Genomic DNA, 27323 nt, shown 5'->3' with positions numbered 1-27323 from the left:
CTCCAAAAGCCAGGAGGTGGAACCACATAACATTAACAAAGACTTTGGTGAGTAATGATTCAAGCAACTTTATTGTTCAATTTTGTGTGTGTGTGTGTGTGTGTGTAATCTCCCCCCTTCAACACAGAAATTAGAACAGAGAAACAAACAAGAATCACAACAACAACAACAACAACAACAACAACAAAGGAAACCAAAAACATTCCAGTGTGTAATTGTCTTAAGATAGTAACATATCATTAGAGGATTCCTACCTGGTTATATAAAGGTCCTCCTTGTGTGTTTCACTGTGAACTATCAGCTATGGCCATTGTAGGACACACACTACTAGCACTCTCACTGGTAGCACTGGTCCTATGCTACCCTAACCCACCAACATGCTACACCAAGGTGTTGAGTATGGCTCGAGACCTCACCCATCAGGCAGCGATGATCAAGATGGAACCTGAAACTGTAAGTCACTTATCATAGAGGGAGTGAGCACTGATTGCAGTGGAGTATGACACGTTGCACTTTTGCCAATGCCTAACTTCAATCTGTGTTTTCCAGAGGCATTGCATGGCACACATCCCACATCTCTACCTAGATGTACATGTAAGTATGGCTATGGCATTGTGGAAAGTATTGTTGCAGTTTTCACTGTGTACTTTTGAAATCAGTATTGTGTCTGTTTAATTAAATACATTTCCCTGAAGTTGAGATTGCCAAAAAAAGATTACTGATTTCTACACATTATGATCGTTGCTCTGCAACATAAGAACAGAAATGATATTCATCTTGACAGAACACTTGCATCATGCCGAAGATGAGGCAGTACATCTTTCTGGTGGATGGCTTGCGTGAGCGGCGCTGTGCTTACACCAGGAAAGTGCGGGTGGTGGGTCTCGCGGTCAGGCAACTGCACATGATCATGTCCCAGAGGTGTCACGGGGTAAGAGAACGACGACTAGCATCCACAGACAGACTAGCCCTTGATCCAGGCTCCCTGTCAATCAGACTTGATGAAACAGAATGGGGAAACAGAAGAGAACCACAACAAAGCTCAGTACTAACACATAAAGATAGTACTATTATGGGTCAAAATAGTGAGTTTTATGATGCAAATGATTGAAAGTACATTCTGTTCTCTGGGATTTTTTGCCTTTCTACTGTATTTGGTCAAGGAAATGCACAAAGTTGAATGACCTTTCAGAAAATCAGCACTCTCATATCTTCTGAAATGACAGAATAGTTGTATGCTCTTTGTTATGTAACTGTCCTCATGTTGCGACATAGTCCTGGCACTGAGCTTTTGTATTTACCAAATGTCCCTCATGTTGAAGACTTTACTGGTTCCTTTTAGGGCAGTGGAACTCACAGGCCTCATATCTCTGTGTTTAGGAGCTGGTGTTCACCACTGATGACTGTGCAGCCTTGGACCGCCCACCGATGAGCTGGAGCCTAAAATGATAATGTCACTGTTTGATGGGAGGGAGGGAGGAAGGGAGAGAGGGAGAGAAAGAGGGAGAGAGAGGGAGATAATTGGATATTACTGTGTACAATGCAAAACCCTGCAATGGGGAATTCCGATAGATTGAATGACATTGTACGTTTTCTGTGACAAATGACAAAATAGTGCCTTAGCCTACAAATAAAAGTAAATTGACGACATGTTCATGTTACATTAATGTCCTTGACTGCTTGCTATCTATGGGTTTGAGTTGAAGCCTAAATGTTGTGCTTTTTTGTTTCTTCTTGGGCTGCAATTATTTTAATAAGACGTCCTACTATGATACACTATATGATCCGTCATCCATCGTTACAGATGTGATTTGACTTCCCAAAACGTAACTTTCTGGACTGCAGAACTTTTTTTCTTCATCATTCATCTGAGAAATATAAAATAGCCTTGTGAATTATAGCGTAAAAACGACCAAAGGGACCACATAATGGCAAGTCCCAGAAGACAGCAGCAGAAACACTCCATAAACATACAGTTTGTGCTGCTGATGCACCAGTACTATGATTAAATGCCACCTAGTGGCGCTTGTGGGCTGTAGAGTGCACCAAAATATCGAATTGGCTGCGTTTAGACAGGCAAACCAATAAAATCAGCTATGAAAAAGATCGGATGTGAAAAGATCTGATGTGATTGGTCAAAAGACCAATTAGTGTAAAAAATAGCAGAATTGGGCTGCCTGTGTAAACTGTGTCCTATCTTTGATTACCTGTCAGTGGCCACATGAAATGGGTGACAACTGAAAAACTACACGCCCATCTATCTAAGATGAGAAGGGAAGTTCGTTCAACTACATATATCGTGCGTAAACATAAAGGATCTGCACATAGTAAAACGACATTTCCATTACGGCGGCGGGAGCGAAAAGGTGGGGCTTCTGTCTTTTTACAGCGAAGCAACAATTTATCCCCGGTAACTCTGCTGTAGCAGGTGGTCGCGGTGTGGCAGTGGACAAGCCATGTGAATGAAAATGGAAATATGAAGTTGTTGTATGACAACGCGTGGACTGATATGAACTGACGCTTATTGTCTTATGTGAAAGGTGTGAAATTTTTTGGGTGCGTGCTTCTAGAGATCAGGTAGTTTTTCTCCGAATACTTTTTTAGTTCAACACGATTGAGTGAGACTCAAAATAATTGCTGTCTTCAGAAAGTTGGCTTTGAATTTGTTTTATTACATTTTGCGGTGAAACCATGGCTTTTGCTAAATTCAGCAAAATCCTTCGCTTGTCTTCTTTTGACATAAAAAAGAAGGCAAAACAATATGAACATGTTCATCGAGACATCAATCCCAATGACCAATGGGAAATTATCGGAGAATTGGGTGATGGAGCGTTTGGAAAAGTTTACAAGGTAAGCATTATGGGTTTGTTTCAATAGGCTATATGTTTAGAGGATAATATAATTTTGTATGACTTCAAAGAGATGATCATAGGCAAGTTGTTGCGCACTGAGTATAGGCGCCACTCCATTTGCGTTTAATCTGCTAGCCCATAGGGAGCACAGGGGCAATCATCAGATTTAAAGTTTTTCAAATATTTTGTTTCTATGTAATATTACTAGCCACCTAGCAATTTTATGAAGTTGGCAAGCCCAGATAGGTTCCCAACTTCCTAACTAGCTACCAAGAAGTCATTTTAGGCAATCAATCAAGTTAGAGTAGCAAAATTCTCAAATTTATGGTCAGGCCTAGGTCCCCATCGGTCCACCCCCCAGCCATCCTCACAGACTGTGCCCCCTCAGATTTTTGGGGTGTATGACTCCCATGATAAGTCCTCTGCTTATTTGTCAAGCCTATAAATAATTTGTAGGCACCACACTGTCATATGAAAACAGATGTGCTGCGCTGGCAATTATGGCATTTTACTTATTTGGGCTGGCAATCTGTCAAAACCGGTTCAGTCATGTATACATCGCAAACAACTTGGTTTATCAATCTCAAGGCGAAAAAAGTGTATATGCAAATATAGGGGTAAATTTATGCAATTTCAGAGACATTCACCTGCCTTTGAAATGCATACTGTACCTGCAACATTCTGTACCCTATTTCTGAATGACATTTAAAATGACTTTATTCTGATCTTTCTGTAGCCATACCCAACCCATTTGTGAAGTGTTTAGTTAATCTGAGTAAGCAAATGAGCATGATCGTAGAAAAAAGTTGAGTTAAAGGCTGAATAAGTAATGTTGATTGAGTCAGTACACAGCGTATCATAAATACCCATGCTTGTGACATCAGATGTATGACTGCTGACCTTTGGACCAGATGACTTGGACCAGACGTTTCCATGTCAGCAAATTAAATTATTTGGTTGTTTAGGTTTTATGCCTACAGTATTCAGTATTGAATTTACTTACAGGTCTTACTAGTTCCTGTAAACTAGGTGATCTGTTAGTTTCCTGTTGGTGTACACTTGCCAGTAGCTCTCTCCTCTTTCAGATATGAAAAACACCAGCTGTGAAGACAGTGCTACAAGTAGCTTACTCCGTTTTCTGATGTGAATAAGTGTTATGTGGGTTTTCGGTATCATCATGAGTAAGAGATGGTTACTTACCACACCCTGAACCTTTGGATTGACAGTAGGCAGAAGGAGAAATGTCTTGAATACATGAACATTTGGTTAAGTGCTGAGGGACGCGCCGTAGGGAGTTGCTGGATTTGCACAGTTCAATGCACATTTAACCTCTGGCACCGCTCATCACTGTGACTTCATAATCATTTTGACGCTAGACTACAACTAGAATGATAATCTTCTAATGTTTTTTTTGTGCTGATTGTTTTCACCACTTATTGTGACATTTGAAAGAGATTACTTTCTTTTGAAGGGCAGCACACTCTGATCTAATGAGTTCCCTCTGCCCATAAAAACATTGTCCTCTCGGGGCAGCTTTTAGAAATAAAGTCAAAAACTGTTTGATGTCTGCTGTGCCCATGTGAATGTACCCTACGATGTAACCACAATGATGAGAGATGTTCTTCTTCTTTGTTTTTGTTTTATTATCTCTCTGTCATACTGTGTTCAACCGTGTTGGATCTGGCCTAGCCATCTTGTCTCAAGAGGACCACAATGGAAATAAGTGCTTTTATTGTGTATTATCCTCATGATTTTACTCATGTCATGTATGGCTTTTTTATGTGTGCTTCTTTTTTTAAATGGTCGAATTAATAAACTAAACAAACAAAATGCCCCAATACAGACAGATCAACTCCTGTTGTCCTAACTGGGCTCCATTTGGATCCCCACTATTAGCCTTCCCTGTTTGCGTCGTCCAAACTCAACTGTAGTTTTGGGTTAGGATCGCTATTTAATCTGGATCTTTTAGCCCCCACATTGCGACATGGCAGGAGAAGTATTTGCTCGTGCCCAGTGTAGTACAGTGAGTGCCTTTTGACTTTGGGGGCCAGTGGAAGAAGTGAGGCTGGGCCAGGGCACAGTGCACCCACTCATACCTTCTGAACCGGCATGTGAGTGAACACCATGTGGCATTTCACTGATGACACTGAGAGGAAAAATAACATGGAGCCACCCTGATATAAATAAAATATGCCTTCAGTTAACGCCCACACCTAAATATACCTCCTGAAGTAGCAGGTATACCTTGACAGTGGCTATTGAATAAGCAGTTGTCAGTCTGGAAAATACTGAATTTTTCCTTACCCTTCAGGACTGAGAATAAAATTGAGTAAACTACAAGGAATCTTTGGAATTTCAACACTTACAATGGAAACGTGACAGTCTCTACATCCTTCCTCCCTGGCTACATGTGATCTCCAGGCCCATACAGTTTGGCTGTCCTGGAGTGCATGCGGAGGAGTCAGGGTCAGGAGGGAAGCTGTGGGCCGGGAGAGTGATGGAAGCACTTCCTGTATGCCCATCAGGCTACTGACTAATCGGTCTGTGGGAAGAGAAGGGGTTTCGGGGCTCCGTCCACAGTGAGGAGACTTAGGCTCTTTCGCAACGAATCCTAGATTCCTCAATGATTCCTCAATGATTCCTCACATCCTCTCTTCTCACCTCCTTCTCAAAACCTATTGGAGAAGAATATCTGAGGGGCCGCTGGCCTCATGATCTGTGTTGGCTGTACACATCGGGGTAAACAACAGGACTTTGTTGACATGCTCTCAGGTTTTCCGTGTCCTGGGGTTATCACTGTATCATGCTCAGGTTAATGGCCCCATTGGCCTGTCAATGTCACTGTCACCAGATGGTAAGGAGGACATCGTAGTCACTGTCACGCATCAGTAGTTAATTTAAAGCTGCTCTGGGAACAGTATCCAGGTGTCTGTATCTAGTCTGCCTGAACCAACCGGGAGGAGGGAGCCCTCAACTATTACTCTTAAAACTGTCCAGTTTGCATCGACGTGATCACTCCTGAGATCAAAGATTTCCCAAGGCTACAGACAGCCATGACTAGACTAGAGCCGAGGTACATAAATCTCCGCACATATAGGCTATTGCTGAGACGGGAGAATGTCCCACTTCCTGCTGACCCGTGTGTCACAGGATGTTTTTTTTTTATCTGTACGGCCGCTGCCAAACCCTTAAGCACAAGTGCCGAAAGGTTCCCTTTACTTATTAATGGGACATGTGCCGCTGCTGCTGCTTGGTACTATACTGTAAGTTGCGTTAGTTAGCCTAGCATTACCCGAGGGATGCTTCCCAAATGGCACCTTACTCCCTATGTAGTGCACTGCTTTTGACCACAAAGTGCTAGTGCACTATATAGAGAATAGGGTGTTGTGGTGATAGCACATCAGCGCTCCAGGGCTGGTAATCTGTGGGGCCCAGTTGTGGCCGGCCTGGCTGATAAAGGTTCTGCTAGGTGGGTGTGGACAGCATGCTCCTTTGTGACGCTCTCTCACTCACCAAGCTCTCATGTAGAGGCCCGTCCCCCATGACTTCTCAGCCCCCTGTCGGTATGTCTGTGGCAGGTTGCCTTGGTGACTGTCTGAGATGGAGTGTGGGCGAGGGAGGAGTGTTTTGTGAGAACATCATGAGTTACAGTTGAAGTCGGAAGTTTACATACACCTTAGCCAAATACATTTAAACTCAGTTTTTCACAATTCCTGACATTTAATACAAGTAAAAATTTACTGTCTTAGGTCAGTTAGGATCACCACTTTATTTTAAGAATGTGAAATGTCAGAATAATAGTAGAGAGAATGATTTCTTTCAGATGTATTTATTTCATCACATTCCCAGTGGGTCAGAAGTTCACATACACTCTATTAGTATTTGGTAGCATTACCTTTAAATTGTTTAACTTGGGTCAAACGTTTCGGGTAGCTTCCCACAATAAGTTGGGTGAATTTTGGCCCATTACTCCTGACAGTGCTGGTGTAACTGAGTCAGGTTTGTAGGCCTCCTTGCTCGCACACGCCTTTTCAGTTCTGCCCACACATTTTCTATAGGAAATTTTCTATTGAGGTCAGGGCTTTGTGATGGCCACTCTAATACCTTGACTTTGTTGTCCTTAAGCCATTTTGCCACAACTGTGGAAGTATGCTTGGGGTCATTGTCCATTTGGAAGACCCATTTGCGACCAAGCTTTAACTTCCTGACTGATGTCTTGAGATGTTGCTTCAATATATCCACATAATTTTCCTTCCTCATGATGCCATCTATTTTGTGAAGTGCACCAGTCCCTCCTGCAGCAAAGCACCCCCACAGCATGATGCTGCCACCCCCGTGCTTCACAGTTGGGATGGTGTTCTTCGGCTTGCAAGTCACCCCCTTTTTCCTCCAAACATAACAATGGTCATTATGGCCAAACAGTTCTATTTTTGTTTCATCAGACCAGAGGACATTTCTCCAAAAAGTACAATCTTTATCCCCATGTGCAGTTGCAAACCGTAGTCTGGCTTTTCTATGGCGGTTTTGGAGCAGTGGCTTCTTCCTTGGTGAGCGGCCTTTCAGGTTATGTCGATATAGGACTAGTTTTACTGTGGATATAGATACTTTTGTACCTGTTTCCTCCAGCATCGTCACAAGGTCCTTTGCTGTTGTTCTGGGACTGATTTGCCTTTTCGCACCAAAGTATGTTCATCTCTAGGAGACGGAACACGTCTCCTTCTTGAGCGGTATTACGGCTGCGTGGTCCCATGGTGTTTATACTTGCATACTATTATTTGTACAGATGAACGTGGTACCTTCAGGCGTTTGGAAATTGCTCCCAAGGCTGAACCAGACTTGTGGAAGTCTACAATTATTTTTCTGAGGTCTTGGCTGATTTCTTTTGATTTTCCCATGTCAAGCAAAGAGGCACTGAGTTTGAAGGTAGGCCTTGAAATACATCCACAGGTACACCTCCAATTGACTCAAATGGTGTCAATTAGCCTATCAGAAGCTTCTAAAGCCATGACATCATTTTCTGGAATTTTCCAAGCTGTTTAAAGGCAAAGTCAACTTAGTGTATGTTAACTTCTGACCCACTGGAATTGTGATTAAGTGAAATAATCTGTCTGTAAACAATTGTTGGAAACCTTACTTGTGTCATGCACAAAGTAGATGTCCAAACGACTTGCCAAAACTATAGTTTGTTAACAAGAAATGTGTGGAGTGGTTGAAAAACGAGTTTTAATGACTCCAACCTAAGTGTATGTAAACTTCCAACTTCAACTGTAACTAGTCATAACTGATTTACTGGCTTCTGAAATATATTGACGCTAGCCTATATCAGAGGCAAAGTACAATACATGATGTAACAGCACTGCTAAAGTAATCAAACAACACATGCCTTTTGTGCAGTCTATCAAAGCACCATGTTTCTCGTTTTTATCAAGTTAGGTGACACATTTATAAATAATAATCCTCCATCTGTATTGACTCGACAGCTCTATGTTCAAAACCTATCCTAAGAGACGTGCTGCAGCGAATTCTTCACTGTTTTGAGCCTGAACCCTTTCACAACACCAAACAGCGACACTACCACATCCTCACAGACAGCAGCACTGTTCCTCTTGGGGTTCAACGTTTGAACATCTCTGCGCTGTGTCCTACACCCATGTTGAACAACTGTAAATAAAGCTACAGTACAGTAAGAATTGAACCCTGTATAATCCTCAGCTTATGTAAAACGAGAAAGAGAACAGGCAGGTAGACAGCACAACACTGTCAACTAAGGGATCACTAACAGGTTCAATGCCACGCCGACATTGCTCCTCCTAATATTTATATATTTCTTAATTCCATTGTTTTAGATTTGTGTGTGTTGTTGTGAATTGTTAGATACTACTGCACTGTTGGAACTAGGAAAACAAGCATTTCGCTACACCCGCAATAACATCTGCTAAATATGTGTGTGTGAGCAATAAAATGTGATTTGAATTGACTTTTTTGAGGTTCCTATCCTCAAGGGATTATTATATATATTTTTACAAATACCTAACGCAACAATACTGTAATGTTAGTAAGAGGAGATGTATCTTTCCAATTCTTTTCCATGGATATAAAGCGCTCCGCACATCATTGTCTTGGAAACATGGCGTAGAAAGGCCAGCGACAGCAGCGGAGTCCTGTATGGCAATACTTTGAGACGTTACTTGAGAAGGTGGTGAAATGCAAACTTTGCAAGGTGGAATTGAGGTACAGTAATGATAGTACAGGTGCAATGCTTAACCATATGAAAGGGATGCACCGTGAGACCCAAATCATTGCTGGCAGCAGCGCAGTCCCCCAACAACAGACATTAGACAGCTTCACACAAAAGAAGTGCGATAAGTGACAGAGTGAGAAAATCACAGCGCTGATTACAGAAATGATTGCAGTTGATATGCAGCCATTGTCAATGGTAGAGGATGTTGGCTTCAATTCCCTGATGGCATATCTAGAACCAGACTACAACATGCCATGTTGAAAAACCGTGATGGCCCGGAAATTGTACAATGATTCCTCTGCAAGTACATAGCGCGAGCTCTCAAAAACCCCATACTTTTTTTTTTACAAGTCGATACTTTGAGTCAAAGTATCTATACAATATCGTCCAAAATAATATTGCGATAAAGCAACGGTATTGATTTATTTTCTATATAGTGCAGTACACTGTGGGTCCTGGTCAAAAGTAGTGCACTATAAAGGGAATAGGGTGCCATTTGGGATGCATCATCTATGCTCAGCAGCAACATAACAGTAGCAATTAACACTAATGGATGTGTATGGATGTGGGTACACATACCCACGAGCCACTGCGGCCCCTCATTTTTCTTTTTTTTTTGCGCCCACCCACATTAAAGTTGCCAATCCCTGCATTAGCTGGACTTGATATGCTTCTCATACGAGAATCAAACGCACATGCCTGGTGTTCCCAGGACCCAAAGCTGCCTGAGACGTCTTTTTCATTTGTCATAATGAGACGTCTTTTTCATTTGTCATAATGAGAAGTCGATTTGAGTCATCTTCAGAGGGATTTACTAGGCTGCCCAATGTTAACAAGAATTGTAGACATGACATTCCTGTTAAGAGAAATGTTCAGGGTTGTACATCTTAACGCCAGGGCAAAGGTTAAGCACACACATTCTCTAGAGATGGGCTGGGGATGGGATTAGTGTCACCGCTTCATGGGTACTGTACGCTGCTGTCATCCCGGAAGTGATTGGCCCAAGGAGGCTGTGCCAGCAGCAGCAGAGAGCAGAGACACACCACCCACTGAGCCCAGTGTGTCTGCTCCTCTCCTCTCACAGCCAGGTGTAGTAATCCTCCCAGTGAACCGTCACTCCACTGGATCTCAGGCTGTGTGTGTGTGCTCACCACCACATATCCCAGAGACAGGAGAGAATAAGCTGATCCCTCGTTTTACTGCTTTAACCTCTTTGCCCCTTTGTGGAGCACGGGTGTTTATTTTTGCAGGGAGAGGACGAGCGACTTCTCCCATGAAGGGATGCAGACAGACAGACAGGCAGGCAGGCAGACGGGTGGTCACAGGCAGGCAGGCAGGCGGTCACAGACAGGCAGGCAGACAGGCGGTCACAGACAGGCGGTCGCAGACAGGCAGGCAGACAGGCGGTCGCAGGCAGACAGGCGGTGGCAGACAGGCGGTGGCAGGCAGGCAGGCAGGCAGACAGGCGGTCGCAGGCAGGCAGGCAGACAGGCGGTCGCAGGCAGGCAGGCAGGCAGACAGGCAGTCGCAGGCAGGCAGGCAGGCAGACAGGCGGTCGCAGGCAGGCAGGCAGGCAGACAGGCGGTCGCAGGCAGGCAGGCGGTCGCAGGCAGGCAGGCAGGCGGTCGCAGGCAGGCAGGCAGGCGGTCACAGACAGGCAGGCAGGCGGTCACAGACAGGTGGGCTATTGCAAAGGAGAGGGGCCTGCGACGGTTGGTCATCCCTGACATCCATGCAAATGTCGGGCAAAACAAACCACAGAACAGTAGTTTTGTTCCTCAGTGGGATGATTGGGTTAGAGCGAGCACTGCTTTGTTCTTCTCTGCTGTGATATTGGAGAGGAGGTGGTGTTGTGAGCCAGTTTTGCTTTCTGTTAGTATAATTAGGGTTAGTGTGATTACAGAGCTCCATCCTCACCCAGCACCCCTCCCACTCCTCCTCACCCTTCCTCCTCCTCCCTCCTCACTCCTCCTCACCCTTCCTCCTCACTCCTCCTCACCCTTCCTCCTCCTCACTCCTCCTCTTCTAGTGGAGAGACTGCAGACCCTTTTATGCCTTCCAGGAAGTCTGCGCTCCCTTGTGAGGCACAATGAGGCGTTTCAGTGTCATTTCCTCTGTGTACAGTACAGCCCCTTCCCTCCCCCACAGACAGACAGATTTACAGATGGGAAGATGCTCTGCTCTCTCTCTCTTTCCGTCTCTCCACCCCCCAACTTAACTGAAGCCCAGAATCACATTCCTGGGTCGTGTTCCCACTGAGCTGCAGAGCAGGGCGGGGGATTGGCCTTTTACAAGGCAGACTAGACACAAGCGGAAAAGAGGTAATGACTCCCAGTCAGGCATGAGCACTGCTGCACCTCTCTCCAAGCCTCAGAATGTGATAAAGAGAGAGTGAGAGAAAGGGATGGAGAGAGGGGTGCAAAGAGCGAGTTCGGGGTTAGTGAGCTTGGTTATGCAGACTCGTTAAGCGGGACTTATAATAATAATAATAATATGCCATTTAGCAGACGCTTTTATCCAAAGCGACTTACAGTCATGTGTGCATACATTTTTACGTATGGGTGGTCCCGTGGATCGAACCTACTACCCTGGCGTTACAAGCGCCATGCTCTACCAATTGAGCTACAGAGGACTTGTGACCTAACGTGGCCCCCTGTTGACTCGGAGATGGGGGTTTCCGTGGTGGGAGCAGAGCCGTTTCCTGGAGGTGGTGATGAAATGCAAATGCTCTGCGACGCATTGTCAGATACACTATCATGTCTCTCCAGTCACACGCAGTATGCAAAGGTTAGGTTTCCTAACCATGTGACCTCACCAGGAAAAACTCTGAGTCCTCATTTAAAAAAAGGCCCTGGAGTTATTCCATCTTTGGGAACCTTCAGGGTTGTAACTATGGTCGGCCAGTGTCTCCATGCGTATGCGTGGCTGCACTGTTTACCCAGATGTTTTCCCACAGCCCCCTCAGGCATTGGACCCCACCAGGCTGTTTAGTCTGCAGCCTCGCATCTCCAGATCATTGGGAGTAGCATGAGCTATCCTCATTCACTCACTCACTTGCTCAAAACTATCAGTTTAGATGAAGGGGAGGAGACAGGTTAAAGAAGGATTTTTAAGCCTTGATACAATTGAGACATGGATTGTGTATGTGTGCCATTCAGAGGGTGAATGGGCAAGACAAAAGATTTAAGTGCCTTTGAACGATGGTAGTAGGTGCAAGGCGCACCAGTTTGTGTCAAGAACTGCAACGCTGCTGTTTTTTTTCAACTGTTTCCCGTGTGTATCAAGAATGGTCCACCACCCATTCAAAAAATGCAGAACTAAGAACAGATATAGCCCCTGGTTCACCCCAGGCTTGACTGCCCTTGACCAGCACAAAAACATCCTGTGGCGTACTGCATTAGCATCAAACAGCCCCCGCGATATGCAACTTTTCAGGGAAGTCAGGAATAAATATACACAATCAGTTAGGAAAGAAAAGGCTAGCTTTTTCAAACAGAAATTTGCGTCCTGTAGCACTAACTCCAAAAAGTTTTGGGACACTGTAAAGTCCATGGAGAATAAGAGCACCTCCTCCCAGCTGCCCACTGCACTGAGGCTAGGAAACACTGTCACCACTGATAAATCTACGATAATCGAGAATTTCAATAAGCATTTTGCTACGGCTGGCCATGCTTTCCACCTGGCTACCCCTACCTCGGCCACCAGCTCTGCACCCTCCGCTGCAACTTGCCCATGCCCCCCCCGCTTCTCCTTCACCCAAATTCAGATAGCTGATGTTCTGAAAGAGCTGCAAATTCTGGACCCCTACAAATCAGCTGGGCTAGACAATCTGGACCATTTCTTGCTAAAATTAGCCGCCGAAATTGTAGCAACCACTGTTACTAACCTGTTCAACCTCTCTTTCGTATAATCTGAGATCCCCAGAGATTGGAAAGCTGCCGCGGACATCCCCCTCTTCAAAGGGGGTGACACTTTAGATCCAAACTGTTACAGACCTATATCCATCCTGCCCTGCCTTTCGAAAGTATTTGAAAGCCAAGTTAACAAAAGACAGTACTGTGCAGCCATCTTCATCGACCTGGCCAAGGCTTTCGACTCTGTCAATCACCGCATTCTTATTAGCCGACTAAATAGCCTTGGTTTTACAAATGACTGCCTCGCCTGGTTCAATAACTACTTCTCAGATAGAGTTCAATGTGTCAAATCGGAGGGCCTGTTGTCTGGACCTCTGGCAGTCTCTATGGGGGTGCCACAGGGTTCAATTCTCAGGCCGACTCTATTCTCTGTGTATATCAATGATGTCGCTCTTGCTGCTGGTGACTCTCAGATCCACCTCTACGCAGACGACACCATTTTGTATACATCTAGCCCTTCATTGGACACTGTGTTAACAGACCTCCAAACGAGCTTCAATGCCATACAACACTCCTTCCGTAGCCTCCAACTGCTCTTAAACGCTAGTAAAACTAAATGCATGCTCTTCAATCGAACGCTGCTTGCACCCGCCCGCCCGACTAGAATCACTACTCTTGGCGGGTCTGACATAGAATATGTGGACAACTACAAATACCTAGGTGTCTGGTTAGACTGTAAACTCTCCTTCCAGATTCACACCAAAGTTAAATCTAGAATCGGCTTCCTATTTCGCAACAAAGCCTCCTTCACTCATGCTGCCAAACATGCCCTCGTAAAACTGACTATCCTACCGATCCTTGAGTTCGGCGACGTCATTTACAAAATAGCCTCCAACACTCTATTCAGCAAATTGGATGTAGTCTATCACAGTGCCATCTATTTTGTCACCAAAGCCCCATATACTACCCACCATTGTGACCTGTACGCTCTCGTTGGCTGGCCCTCACTACATATTCGTCGCCAATCCCACTGGCTCCAGGTCATCTATAAATCTCTGCTAGGCAAATCCCTGCCTTATCTTAGCTAATTGGTCACCATAGCAACAACCACCCGTAGTATGCGCTCCAGCAGGTATATCTCACTGGTCATCCCCAAAGCCAACACCTCCTTTGGCCGCCAATCCTTCCAGTTCTCTGCTGCTAATGACTGGAACGAACTGCAAAAAAAATGCAAAAATCAACCAGCTTCATGAGATAACAGGTGTGCCTTCTTAAAAGTTAATTTGTGGAATTTCTTTCCTTCTTAATGCGTTTGAGCCAATCAGTTGTGTTGGGACAAGGTATGGGGGGTATACAGAAGATAACCCTATTTGGTAAAAGACCAAGTCCATATTATGGCAAGAAAAGCTCAAATAAGCAAAGAGAAACGACAGTCCATCATTACTTTAAGACATGAAGGTCAGTCAATACGGGAAATGTCAGGAACTTTGAAAGTTTCTTCAAGTGTAGTGGCAAAAACCATCAAGCGCTATGATGAAACTAGCTCTCATGAGGACCGCCACAGCAATGGAAGACCCAAAGTTACATCTGCTGCAGAGGATAAGTTACCAGCTTCAGAAATTGCAGCCCAAATAAATGCTTCATAGAGTTCAAGTAACAGACACATCTCAACATCAACTGTTCAGAGGCGTGAATCAGGTCTTCATGGTCGAATTGCTGCAAAGAAACCACTACTAAAGGACACCAATAAGAAGAATAGACTTGCTTGGGCCAAGAAACACGAGCAATGGACATTAAACCGGGGGAAATTTGTCCTTTGGTCTGCAGTCCAAATTTGAGATTTTTGGTTCCAACCGCCATGGCTTTGTGAGACGCGGTATAGGTGAACGGATGATCTCCGCATGTGTGGTTCCCACCTTAAAGCATGGAGGAGGAGGTGTTATGGTGTGGGGGTGCTTTGCTGGTGACACTGTCTGTGATTTATTTAGAATTCAAGGCACACTTAACCAGCATGGCTACCACAGCATTCTGCAGTGATACGCCATCCCATCTGGTTTGGGCTTAGTGGGACTATCATTTGTTTTTCAACAGGACATTGACCCAACACACCTCCAGGCTGTGTAAGGGCTATTTTACCAAGAAGGAGAGTGATGTAGTGCTGCATCAGATGACCTGGCCTTCACAATCCTCCGAACTCAACCCAATTGAGATGGTTTGGGATGAGTCGGACGCAGAATGAAGGAAAAGCAGCCAACAAGTGCTCAGCATATGTGGTAACTCCTTCAAGACTGTTGGAAAAGCATTCCAGGTGAAGCTGGTTGAGAGAATGCCATGTGTGCAAAGCTGTCATCAAGGCACAGGGTGGCTATTTGAAGAATCTCAAATATAAAATACATATTGATTTGTTTAACACTTTTTTGGTTACTACATGATTCCATGTGTTATTTCCTAGTTTTGATGTCTTCACTATTATTCTACAATGTAGAAAATAGTAAAAATGAAGAAAAACCCTGGAATGAGTAGGTGTCTAAACTTTTGACTGGTACTGCAGATGGATATAGGCAGATAGACAGATACCTCTATATCTATCTCTGACTTTTGCCTGTTTTCCTCCCATTGTTAACTCAGGATGTCCTTCCTCTGTTTAGTTTTTTTTCGCTCTCTTGTATCTTTTGTATTTTGTCTGACTTGTCCTTGATCAGTCTTTAGTCTCAGTCTGTGCTCTCTCTCTCTGCTCTCTCATTGACTCACTCACACAGTATTATGTAGTGACCACACACCTTTCCCAGAATACAACTTTTTAACCTAGATTTATTCATTCTCAGAACTATAACGATGACAAGTGGTCACCACTTACTCACCCTCCTGTTTTGATGCTTGTTTATCATGCAGTTGGGGACATGTACAAAATCTAGTACAATCTGTTATAGTGTTTCTAACTAATTTGTAGTGCCTTGTCAATGTGGATGGATGGGCTGGCTGACTACATGGCTACAGTGGTTCCTCCTTCTTCGCTCTTACAGGGTATGGAGGTTCCTTTCCTTTTGTGCTTTTAAGCAGTTAAGTAAAACATTTATTAGACTCTTGTGTTTGTCAGAGTTTTTGTCTCTGGGTTTTGATTAAGGTTTCTTTTCATGAAAGTCTTGCGCGCACAGACACACGCACACACACACACACAGAGGAATTCACTGGGTGGGCGGTGGCCCAGATACAGTGGCTTGCGAAAGTATTCATCCCCTTGGCATTTTTCCTATTTTGTTGCCTTACAACCTGGAATTAAAATTGATTTTTTTGAGGGGGGTTTGTATCATTTGATTTACACAACATGCCTACCACTTTGAAGATGCAAAATCTTTTTTTATTGTGAAAGAAACAAGGCACAAACAGAACTTGAGCGTGCATAACTATTCACTATTTCCCTGTATTTAGCGCCATCCATCATTCCTTCAATTCTGACCAGTTTCTCAGTCCCTGCCGATGGGGAAAAACATCCCCACAGCATGATGCTGCCACGACGGTGTTCTCGGGGTGATGAGAGGTGTTGGGTTTGTGCCAGATGTAGCGTTTTCCATGATTGCCAAAAAGCTAAATTTTAGTCTCATTTGACCAGAGTACCTTCTTCCATATGTTTGGGGAGTCTCCCACATGCCTTTTGGCGAACACCAAACGTGTTTGCTTATTTTGTTATTTAAGCATTGGCTTTTTTATGGCCACTTATCCGTAAAGCCCAGCTCTGTTGAGTGTACAGCTTAAAGTGGTCCTATGGACAGATACTCCAATCTCCGCTGTGGCGCTTTGCAGCTCCTTCAGGGTTATCTTTGGTCTCTTTGTTGCCTCTCTGATTAATGCCCTCCTTGCCTGGTCCATGAGTTTTGGTGGGCGGCCCTCTCATGGCATGTTTGTTGTGGTGCCATATTCTTTCCATTTTTTAATAATGGATTTAATGGTGCTCTGTGGGATGTTAAAAGTTTCAGATATTTCTTTATTACTCAACCCTGATCTGTACTTCTCCACAATTTTTTGTCCCTGACCTGTTTGGAGAGCTCCTTGGTCTTCATGGTGCCCCTTGCTTAGTGGTGTTGCAGAGATCATGTGACACTTAGATTGCACACAGGTGGACTTTATTTAGCTAATTATGTGACTTCTGAAGGTAATTGGTTGCACCAGATCTTAATTAGGGGCTTCATAGCAAATGGGGTGAATACATATGCATGCATCACTTTTTCATTATTTATTTTTTAGAATTTTTTGAAACAAGTAATTTTTTTCACTTCACCAATTTGGACTATTTTGTGTATGTCCATTATATGAAATCCAAATAAAAATCCATTTAAATTACAGGTTGTAATGCAACAAAATAGGAAAAACGCCAAGGGGGGTGAATACTTTTGCAAGGCACTGTTTTGTTTTTGATGTCCAACCTATATTGTCAAATTTAGTTTCCAGTATTTCAACTTTAACTCAATGAAGTCAATTTACTTATTTAGCAATATATGAGACTCATGATGTGTTCACTACCTTTCAATTGTATTCACATGAGAAGAAACACAGAAGTGCATTTCGAAACAGGGTGGTTTTCGCAAGTTCAATTTCCTTCCTAACGCCCATACTAGTTCGTCACGACTGGGCCCCACCTATGATTTTTCTTAGTATTACCCAATATACCCTCTGATAAAATTCACTGTCCTTGTGTAGCCTATTGAAATAGCCCCCTTGTGCAGAAATGATGTTTGTAGCCTACTTCCTGTGTGCTGACCTTTTGACATTTACCAGTCACCCAATAGATCATAACTCCTGTTAGGATAGAATCGCAAAATTAACTTATATATATATAATGGTAAGGCAACGTGAGAAGGCCTTTTAAATTAATGTATAAATGGCTGGATGTCCTTCATCGCATGAAAACACTAAATGAGGAGAAGATTATGTAAATGTTGACTCCTTTATCTTCTAGGCCAAAAACAAGGAGACTGGAGCGCTGGCTGCGGCCAAGGTGATCGAGACGAAGACCGAGGAGGAGCTGGAGGACTACATGGTCGAGATAGACATCCTGGCCAAGTGTGACCACTGCTACATCGTCAAGCTGCTGGACGCCTTCTACCACGATGCCAAGCTCTGGGTAAGACCTCCGGGCCGACAGTGGGCCACCCGTGAGCCACTGTGCCGACGGTGAACCGGAACTGGACCGTGTGGAGTTTGTTCTGGAACACCCAAAACTGTTAGCCAAATCAATGGTCTGATCCACTCCAGAGCCCTCTATTACAGAATAGGTTCTGGCCTGACCTGATGATGAGCTAACTAGATGTTTTACTTTCTCCCTCTCTGGATACTTTTCCTTTTTTTTTGCTTTTCTCTACTCTCATTATTGAGTACACTGCAGTTTTGCATGTACTTTGTAATCTGCCCATGTGTTCCAAGACAAACACAAGTGACCTTATGAAGCATGCTGGGCCCGGACATCAAGTATCGTAGGAATTATGAAATGTATCCAAAAAAGAAAATGGTCCCAAGCCAACAAGTTATTGTTAAAACAAATAATCTAGTACACTGTTCATACCGTAGCAACACTTTATGATGTTATTCTGAACTCTGATACACATTGGGTTGGATTCTGACATTTATGATGAATTATACAATGGTGTGAAAAAGTGTTTGCCCCCTTCCTGATTTATTATTTGTTTGCATGTTTGTCACACTTAAATGTTTCGATCATCAAACAAATTTAAATATTAGTCAAAGATAACACAAGTAAACACAAAATGCAGTTTTGAAATGAAGGTTGTTATTTTTAAGGGAAAACAAAATCCAAACCCACATGGCCCTGTGTGAAAAAGTGATTGCCCCCTACAACCTAATAACTGGTTGGGCCACCCTTAGCAGCAACAATTGCAATCAAGCGTTTGCAATGACTTGCAATGAGTCTTTTACAGCGCTGTGGAGGAATTTTGGCCCACTCATCTTTGCAGAATTGTTGTAATTCAGCCACATTTGGAGGGTTTTCGAGCATGAACTGCCTTTTTAAGGTCATGCCACAGCATCTCAATAGGATTCAGGTCAGGACTTTGACTAGGCCACTCCAAAGTCTTCATTTTGTTTTTCTTCAGCCATTCAGAGGTGGACTTGCTGGTGTGTTTTGGATCATTGTCCTGCTGTAGAATCCAAGATCGCTTCAGCTTGAGGTCACGAACAGATGGCCGGACATTCTCCTTCAGGTTTTTTTGGTAGACAGCAGAATTCATGGTTCCATTTATCACAGCAAGTCTTCCAGGTCCTGAAGCAGCAAAACAGGCCCAGACCATCACACTACCACCACCATATTTTACTGTTGGTATGATGTTCTTTTTCTGAAATGCGGTGTTACTTTTATGTCTCGTCAGTCCACAGAGTATTTTCCCAAAGGTCTTGGGGATCATCAAGATGTTTGCTGGCAAAAATGAGACAAGCCTTAATGTTATTTTTGCTCAGCAGTGGTTTTCGTCTTGGAACTCTGCCATGCAGGCCATTTTTGCCCAGTCTCTTTCTTATGGTGGAGTCATGAACACTGACCTTAACTGAGGCAAGTGAGGCCTGCAGCTCTTTGGATGTTGTTGTGGGGTCTTTTGTGACCTCTTGGATGAGTCGTCGCTGCGCTCTTGGGGTAATTTTGGTCGGCCGGACACTCCTGGGAAGGTTCACCACTGTTCCATGTTTTCGCCATTTGTGGATAATGGCTCTCATGGTTCGCTGGAGTCCCAAAGCTTTAGAAATGGCTTTATAACCTTTTCCAGACTGATGGATCTCAATTACTTTCTTTCTCATTTCTTCCTGAATTTCTCGGCATGATGTCTAGCTTTTGAGGATATTTTGGTCTACTTCACTTTGTCAGGCAGGTCCTATTTAAGTGATTCCTTGATTGAGAACAGGTGTGGCAGTAATCAGGCCTGGGTGTGGCAAGAGGAATTGAACTCAGGTGTGATAAACCACAGTTGAGTTGTGTTATAACAGGTGGGCAAACACTTTTTCACACAGGACCATGTAGGTTTGGATTTTGTTTTCCCTTAATAACAACCTTCATTTCAAAACTGCATTTTGTGTTTACTTGTGTTATCTTTGACTAATATTTAAATTTGTTTGATGATCTGAAACATTTCAGTGTGACAAACATGCAAACAAGTAAGAAATCAGGAAGGGGGCAAAAACTTTTTCACACCACTGTATATATCTGACTATTTTTGAAACTACCATTGCATGACCGAATGTGACCTTTGAAACCATAAACTGGACATAAGTTTCGTTTTTGTACACCAGTTTCCAACAGCTAAAAATAAAATATTTTCGGTTATGGAAAATATATTTCACAGCGGTTTAGATGGTACAATGATTCTCTACACTACACCTGCTTGTTGTTTTTTTTGTCACATAAACTGAAATTAAGCGTACTAGCAACCAGGAAATGGCGGCGCGGTATCTGCATAGTTCATCTTTTAAGTGTTGTTCTTATAGACCAAGTAGATGCCACACATGTTTGTTAGCATTTTCTACATTTCAGTCCAGCCTCATACCTATCATTCCCAATTAAATGGTTGTGTAGACCAAATTATTCAGTCTCGGAGGGTTCAGAGTAGAAGGTTAACAGACAGGGGAGTGGGGTAGGACATCACAGGGCTTTAGTGCAGTGTTGGGGCACCTTGTACACCTCCCTAATTGGGGGGCCACCACACCAGATATGGCAGCAGGTCTATTGCTCCCCCTCCCCTCCCAGCAGTTCAAAACCCAGCGGCTTGTTACGCCCCTGTTAGGGCATAGCTGGAATTCCACGGTGCGCAAGGTGCTTTTTGCTTTCTACAAGGCCTCCGCATTGAGACTGTGTCAGCTCATTGTGTTTTGATAAAGGCCAATGTGCAAATACACGTACAGCTTTCAAACCACACGTTTCCTGTCTGTGTGTGTCCTTGGTGGGGTTTCGGCTTTCTCTCTGATCTCATTCTCAAGAACTCAACTATTCTACATGAAAATGGTGCAGTCTATCATTGAGTATACATGGGCAGTATAGTCAGACTTTCATCTGATCTTATTCAAGAGGCCCAGGGTATTTCCTAAGAAAATAAAAAAAGAAACGCTCCCCCGAGTGAGTGGCCAGATGCAGTGCACCATCACAGCACAGTGCTTATACACCACTTCTCACTATTTATTTCTACACTGTAAAGATCGGCGGTTTAGATGACACATAATATAACTGTCATACTTGGATATCATCACAAAAGAAGCAGGTTATAGTTTGGCCGCTCCCTCACCACTCTCTCTCTCCAGTGTCAGAACAACCCAATATGTTTCTGGGTGTGGATGAGGCATCTGACCATAACACCTCCACACACACACTAGCACCACAAAGCGAGAGAGCCTCTCCCTGGCCAAGGGCCAGTGCCAATGGGATGACTAAAGATGTGTGATCCCTGGAGGATGCCAGTCTGCCTAGGCTGGGCGGGGTGTCTCTGCTGAAGAGATGCTGCGGACGGAAACGGCAGTTGGGCTGCGGGCCTCAGAAACCCCCCTCTTTCAGCCGGAGAGCACATTCCGCTGCCCACCCACTCTGTGGAGAGAGAGAGAGAAGGCTGTTTGTTCTCATTTGGGAACAATCAGCTCTACAGCCACAGCGTGAGAAACAGGGGGCCTTTACTGTAGGGTAGCTAATTGACTACTGACATTAACACACACACACAAGTAGACACACACAGTAGACACACACACACACACACACACAAGCATGGACAGTAGACACACACAATCATGGACAGTAGACACACACACACACACACACACACAAGCATGGACAGTAGACACACACAGAGGCATAGACACACGCCTGTACACCACACACACACACCCTTATAAGCTTTTGCTCACTTCTGGAATCACTCCATCTTGACTAACTAGCAAACCTCTGATTTATCAAACAGACCCTGTCTTACAGGACCAATTATGTTTTTCATTATTAGTTGAGAGGGACTGAAGCCAGCCATGAGAATGTTTTCATCTGGAAATCAACCCATAATAAACTATAGAACTCTATTAATAGTTGTTAACAGAAGGGCATCATGTTCAACTGGATGGTGTGTCTCTTAGTGTGCAGTCAGGGTAGTCTACTGCCACTCCCAGGGCCAACACAAAACCCTACTGCACACTGTGAGACTGAGGGTGTAATTAGTATGTATAATTTATTCCTTGTGTATAAGTATATCTCCTTGAAGCTGCCTCTTGACAAGGAGAGGAGAGGGCTCTGTCTAAATAAATGCTGCTGTGTTCTGTTCGGTTGTTACCAAGCAGAGGTAGAGATGGAGACAGGGAGAGGGACCATTAAACAGGAGGTGAATGATGTCTGTGTATGTTTTTATCCCCCCCCAGCACAGTGTCACTCTGTTTACAGTAAATATACCCTTATCCTCTTTTGTTCACTTTATCTCACTCCCTTTCACCCACCATCTCAGTGGTGCTACAGTACAACATCACGTAGAGCGTTGTGTTATCTCACTGTTCCTCTCCATTCTGAATCCCTCCTGACGACGTACTGTCATGTATCATCAAATCAAGCTTTATTTATACAGCACATTTCAGACATGGAATACAACGCAATGTGCTTTACAGGAAAAAAAAACTAATAAAAAAAACTATGAAAATAAAAGCTGAAATATTTACTACACAACAAACATTAGATTAAAAAAAAAAAGTGACACAAACTGAACGACCAAAAAGCACCCTAAGGAAAAGCAAAGGTAAAAATATGTGTTTTAAGATCTCTTTTAAATATGTCCACAGTTTCAGCCCCCCTCAGGTTCTCTGGCAGGCTATTCCAGAGGCTGGGGGCATAATAACTAAAGGCTGCCTCTCCATGCCTTGGTCCTAGGCTTTGGGATAGTTAAAAGGCCAGTGCCAGAAGACCTGAGGGACCTACTGGGTACATAACTTAAAAGCATGTCTGACATGTATTGGGGTGCACAATCCTGGATTGATTTAAAAACCAATAGAATACATTAATTATAAAACTCACAGGCAGAGACCTTTTAAACCAGTGTGCTCTCTGTCTGGTCTTGGTCAGGACCCGTGCTGCAGCATTCTGTATGTTCTGCAGTTGACCAATGGCTTTCTTGGGTAGACCAGACATGAGAGCATTACAGCAGTCAAGCCTGCTTGTAATAAAAGCATGGATGAGTCTCTATGTATCAGCCTGAGAGAGAAACGGCCGCACCTTGGCAATGTTCCTCAGGTGGTAAAAAGCTATTTTGGTCACAATCCTAATATGTGATTGAAAATTTAGTTCAGAATCTAAAATAACACAAAGGTTTTTTACCTGGTGTTTTGTCTTTATTGCCGATTAATTAAAATGTGCAGCTAGATTCTCTGTGCTTTGGCCCCAACAATAAGTACCTCGGTCTTGTCTTGATTTAGCTGGAGGAAGTTGTGAGCCATCCAAGTATTTAAATCACTAATACGGTCTAATAATTTCTCTGTGGAGCTAAAATCCTCTGGTGACATAGAAATATAAAGTTGTGTATCATCTGTGTAGCAGTGAAAATCAATGCTGTGCGTTCTGCCAAGGGGTAATGTGTGTGTGTGTGTGTGTGTATACATTTGAAGTCGGAAGTTTACATACACTTAGGTTGGAGTCATTAAAACACATATTTCAACCACTCCACAAATGTCTTGTTAACCAACTATAGTTTTGGCCAGTCGGTTAGGACATCTACTTTGTGCATGACACAAGTAAGGTTTCCAACAATTGTTTATAGACAGATTATTTCACTTATAATTCACTGCATCACAATTCCAGTGGGTCAGAAGTTTACATACACTAAGTTGACCGTGCCTTTAAACAGCTTGGAAAATTCCAGAAAATGATGTCATGGCTATAGAAGCTTCTGATAGGCTAATTGACATCATTCCAGTCAATTGGAAGTGTAGCTGTGGATGTATTTCAAGGCCTACCTTCAAACTCGGTGCCTCTTTCCTTGACATCATGGGAAAATCAAAAGAAATCAGCCAAGACCTCAGAAAAGAAATTGTAGACCTCCACAAGTCTGGTTCATCCTTGGGCGCAATTTCCAAATGCCTGAAGGTACCACGTTCATCTGTACAAACAATAGTACGCAAGTATAAACACCATGAGACCGCGCAGCCGTCATACCACTCAGGAAGGAGACGCGTTCTGTCTCCTAGAGATGAACGTACTTTGGTGCGAAAAGTGCAAATCAATCCCAGAACAACAGCAAAGGACCTTATGAAGATGCTGGAGGAAACAGGTACAAAAGTATCTATATCTACAGTAAAACGAGTCCTATATCGACATAACCTGAAAGGCCGCTCACCAAGGAAGAAGCCACTGCTCCAAAACCGCCATAAAAAAGACAGACTACGGTTTGCAACTGCACATGGGGACAAAGATTGTACTTTTTGGAGAAATGTCCTCTGGTCTGATGAAACAAAAATAGAACTGTTTGGCCATAATGACCATTGTTATGTTTGGAGGAAAAAGGGGGTGGCTTGCAAGCCGACGAACACCATCCCAACCGTGAAGCACGGGGGTGGCAGCATCATGCTGTGGGGGTGATTTGCTGCAGGAGGGACTGGTGCACTTCACAAAATAGATGGCATCATGAGGAAGGAAAATTATGTGGATATATTGAAGCAACATCTCAAGACGTCAGGAAGTTAAAGCTTGGTCGCAAATGGGACTTCCAAATGGACAATGACCCCAAGCATACTTCCAAAGTTGTGGCAAAATGGCTTAAGGACAACAAAGTCAAGGTATTGGAGTGGCCATCACAAAGCCCTGACCTCAATCCTATAGAAAATGTGTGGGCAGAACTGAAAAAGCGTGTGCGAGCAAGGAGGCCTACAAACCTGACTCAGTTACACCAGCTCTGTCAGGAGGAATGGGCCAAAATTCACCCAACTTATTGTGGGAAGCTTGTGGAAGGCTACCCGGAACAATTTGAAGTCAATGCTACCAAATACTAATTGAGTGTATGTAAACTTCTGACCCACTGAGAATGTGATGAAAGAAATGAAAGCTAAAATAAATCATTCTCTCTACTATTATTCTGACATTTCACATTCTTAAAATAAAGTGGTGATCCTAACTGACCTCAGACTGGGAATTTTTACTTGGATTAAATGTCAGGAATTGTGAAAAACTGAGTATAAATGTATTTGACTAAGGTGTGTGTGTATGTGTGTGTGGATATATATATATACATACATACACACACACACACACACACACACACACACACACACACACACACACACACACACACATATACATGGGGAAAAAAGTATTTAGTCAGCCACCAATTGTGCAAGTTCTCCCACTTAAAAATATGAGAGAGGCCTGTAAATCTCTCATACGCCCACGAGCGTGAGTCAAAATGATCACAAGAACTCATCAGCAAAAATCCCAGAACCACACGGGGGGACCTAGTGAATGACCTGCAGAGAGCTGGGACCAAAGTAACAAAGCCTACCATCAGTCAACACGCCGGCCAGGGGCTCAAATCCTGCAGTGCCAGACGTGTCCCCCCGCTTCTGCTTAAGCCAGTACATGTCCAGGCCCGTCTGAAGTTTGCTAGAGTGCATTTGGATGATCCAGAAGAGGATTGGGAAAATGTCATATGGTCAGATGAAACCAAAATAGAACTTTTTGGTAAAAACTCAACTCGTCGTGTTTGGAGGACAAAGAATGCTGAGTTGCATCCAAAGAACACCATACCTACTGTGAAGCATGGGGGTGGAAACATCATGCTTTGGGGCTGTTTTTCTGCAAAGGGACCTGGACGACTGATCCGTGTAAAGGAAAGAATGAATGGGGCCATGTATCGTGAGATTTTGAGTGAAAACCTCCTTCCATCAGCAAGGGCATTGAAGATGAAACGTGGCTGGGTCTTTCATCATGACAATGATCCCAAACACACCGCCCGGGCAACGAAGGAGTGGCTTCGTAAGAAGCATTTCAAGGTCCTGGAGTGGCCTAGCCAGAATCCAGATCTCAACCCCATAGAAAATCTTTGGAGGGAGTTGAAAGTCCGTGTTGCCCAGCGACAGCCCCAAAACATCACTGCTCTAGAGGAGATCTGCATGGAGGAATGGGCCAAAATACCAGCAACAGTGTGTGAAAACCTTGTGAAGACTTACAGAAAACGTTTGACCTGTGTCATTGCCAACAAAGGGTATATAACAAAGTATTGATAAACTTTTGTTATTGACCAAATAATTATTTTCCACCATAATTTGCAAATAAATTCATTAAAAATCCTACAATGTGATTTTCTGGATTTTTTTTCCTCATTTTGTCTGTCATAGTTGACGTGTACCTATGATGAAAATTACAGGCCTCTCTCATATTTTTAAGTGGGAGAACTTGCACAATTGGTGGCTGACTAAATACTTTTTTCCCCCACTGTATATATACGCACACGCAGAGTTCAGAAATCAATATTTGGTGGAATAACCCTGATTTTCAATCACAGCTTTCATGCGTCTTGGCATGCTCTCCACAGTCTTTCACATTGATGTTGGGTGACTTTATGCCACTCCTGGTGCAAATATTCAAGCAGCTCGGCTTTGTTTGTTTGATGGCTTGTGACCATCCATCTTCCTCTTGATCACATTCCAGAAGTTTTCAATGGGGTTCAGGTCTGGAGATTGGGCTGGCCATGACAGGGTCTTGATCTGGTGGTCCTCCATCCACACCTTGATTGACCTGGCTGTGTGGCATGGCGCATCGTGCTGCTGGAAAAACCAATCCTCAGAGTTGGGGAACAATGTCAGAGCAAAAGGAAGCAAGTTTTCTTCCAGGACAACCTTGTACGTGGCTTGATTCATGCGTTCTTCACAAAGACAAATCTGCCCGATTCCAGCCTTGCTGAAGCAACCCCAGATCATTACCAATCCTCCACCAAATTTCACAGTGGGTGTGAGACACTGTGGCTTGTAGGCCTCTCCAGGTCTCCGTCTAACCATTAGACGACCAGGTGTTGGGCAAAGCTGAAAATTGGACTCATCAGAGAAGATGACCTTACTCCAGTCCTCTACGGTCCAATCCTTATGGTCTTTTGCAAACCTCAGCCTGGCTCTTCTTTGCTTCTCATTGATGAAGGGCTTTTTTCTAGCTTTGCACGACTTCAGCCCTGCCCCTAGGAGCCTGTTTCGAACTGTCCTCGCCGTACACTTCACCCCAGCTGCCGTTTGCCATTCTTTTTGTAGGTCACTTGATGTCATCCTACGGTTGTTGAGTGACATTCGAATAAATTGGCGGTCATCCCGGTCAGTAGAGTCATTTTCGCCCTCTGCCGGTTTGTAGCTTTGTCCCCAATGTCTGCTGCTTGACCTTGTTTTTATGAACCG

At 43.8% G+C, this 27323-nt stretch overlaps 2 protein-coding genes across 2 annotated transcripts in view; both read left to right on the top strand.

Annotated features, from left to right (window-relative positions):
• Window positions 1–315: 315 nt before the first annotated feature.
• On the top strand, window positions 316–1526 carry zmp:0000001268 (CYTL1 domain-containing protein). Its single transcript, XM_041895223.1, has 4 exons — window positions 316–453; window positions 550–594; window positions 785–931; window positions 1381–1526. Exons 1-4 carry the CDS (start codon window positions 400–402, stop codon window positions 1447–1449), a joined length of 315 nt encoding a protein of 104 aa, XP_041751157.1. The 5' UTR covers window positions 316–399; the 3' UTR covers window positions 1450–1526.
• Window positions 1527–2284: 758 nt separating this feature from the next.
• LOC121579216 (serine/threonine-protein kinase 10) overlaps window positions 2285–27323 on the top strand; it is a 59801-nt gene continuing 34762 nt past the window's right edge. Inside the window, exons 1-2 of the mRNA XM_045224479.1 lie at window positions 2285–2850; window positions 17902–18066. Of these exons, the coding sequence (XP_045080414.1) occupies window positions 2692–2850; window positions 17902–18066 (324 nt within the window). The 5' untranslated portion in view covers window positions 2285–2691. The remainder of the gene's footprint in view (window positions 2851–17901; window positions 18067–27323) is intronic.

Source organism: Coregonus clupeaformis, chromosome 13, assembly GCF_020615455.1.
Source record: "Coregonus clupeaformis isolate EN_2021a chromosome 13, ASM2061545v1, whole genome shotgun sequence".
Classification (NCBI taxonomy): domain Eukaryota; kingdom Metazoa; phylum Chordata; class Actinopteri; order Salmoniformes; family Salmonidae; genus Coregonus; species Coregonus clupeaformis.
The sequence above is the reverse complement of the archived record's forward strand: the minus strand, read 5'-3'. Positions and strand labels throughout refer to the sequence as shown.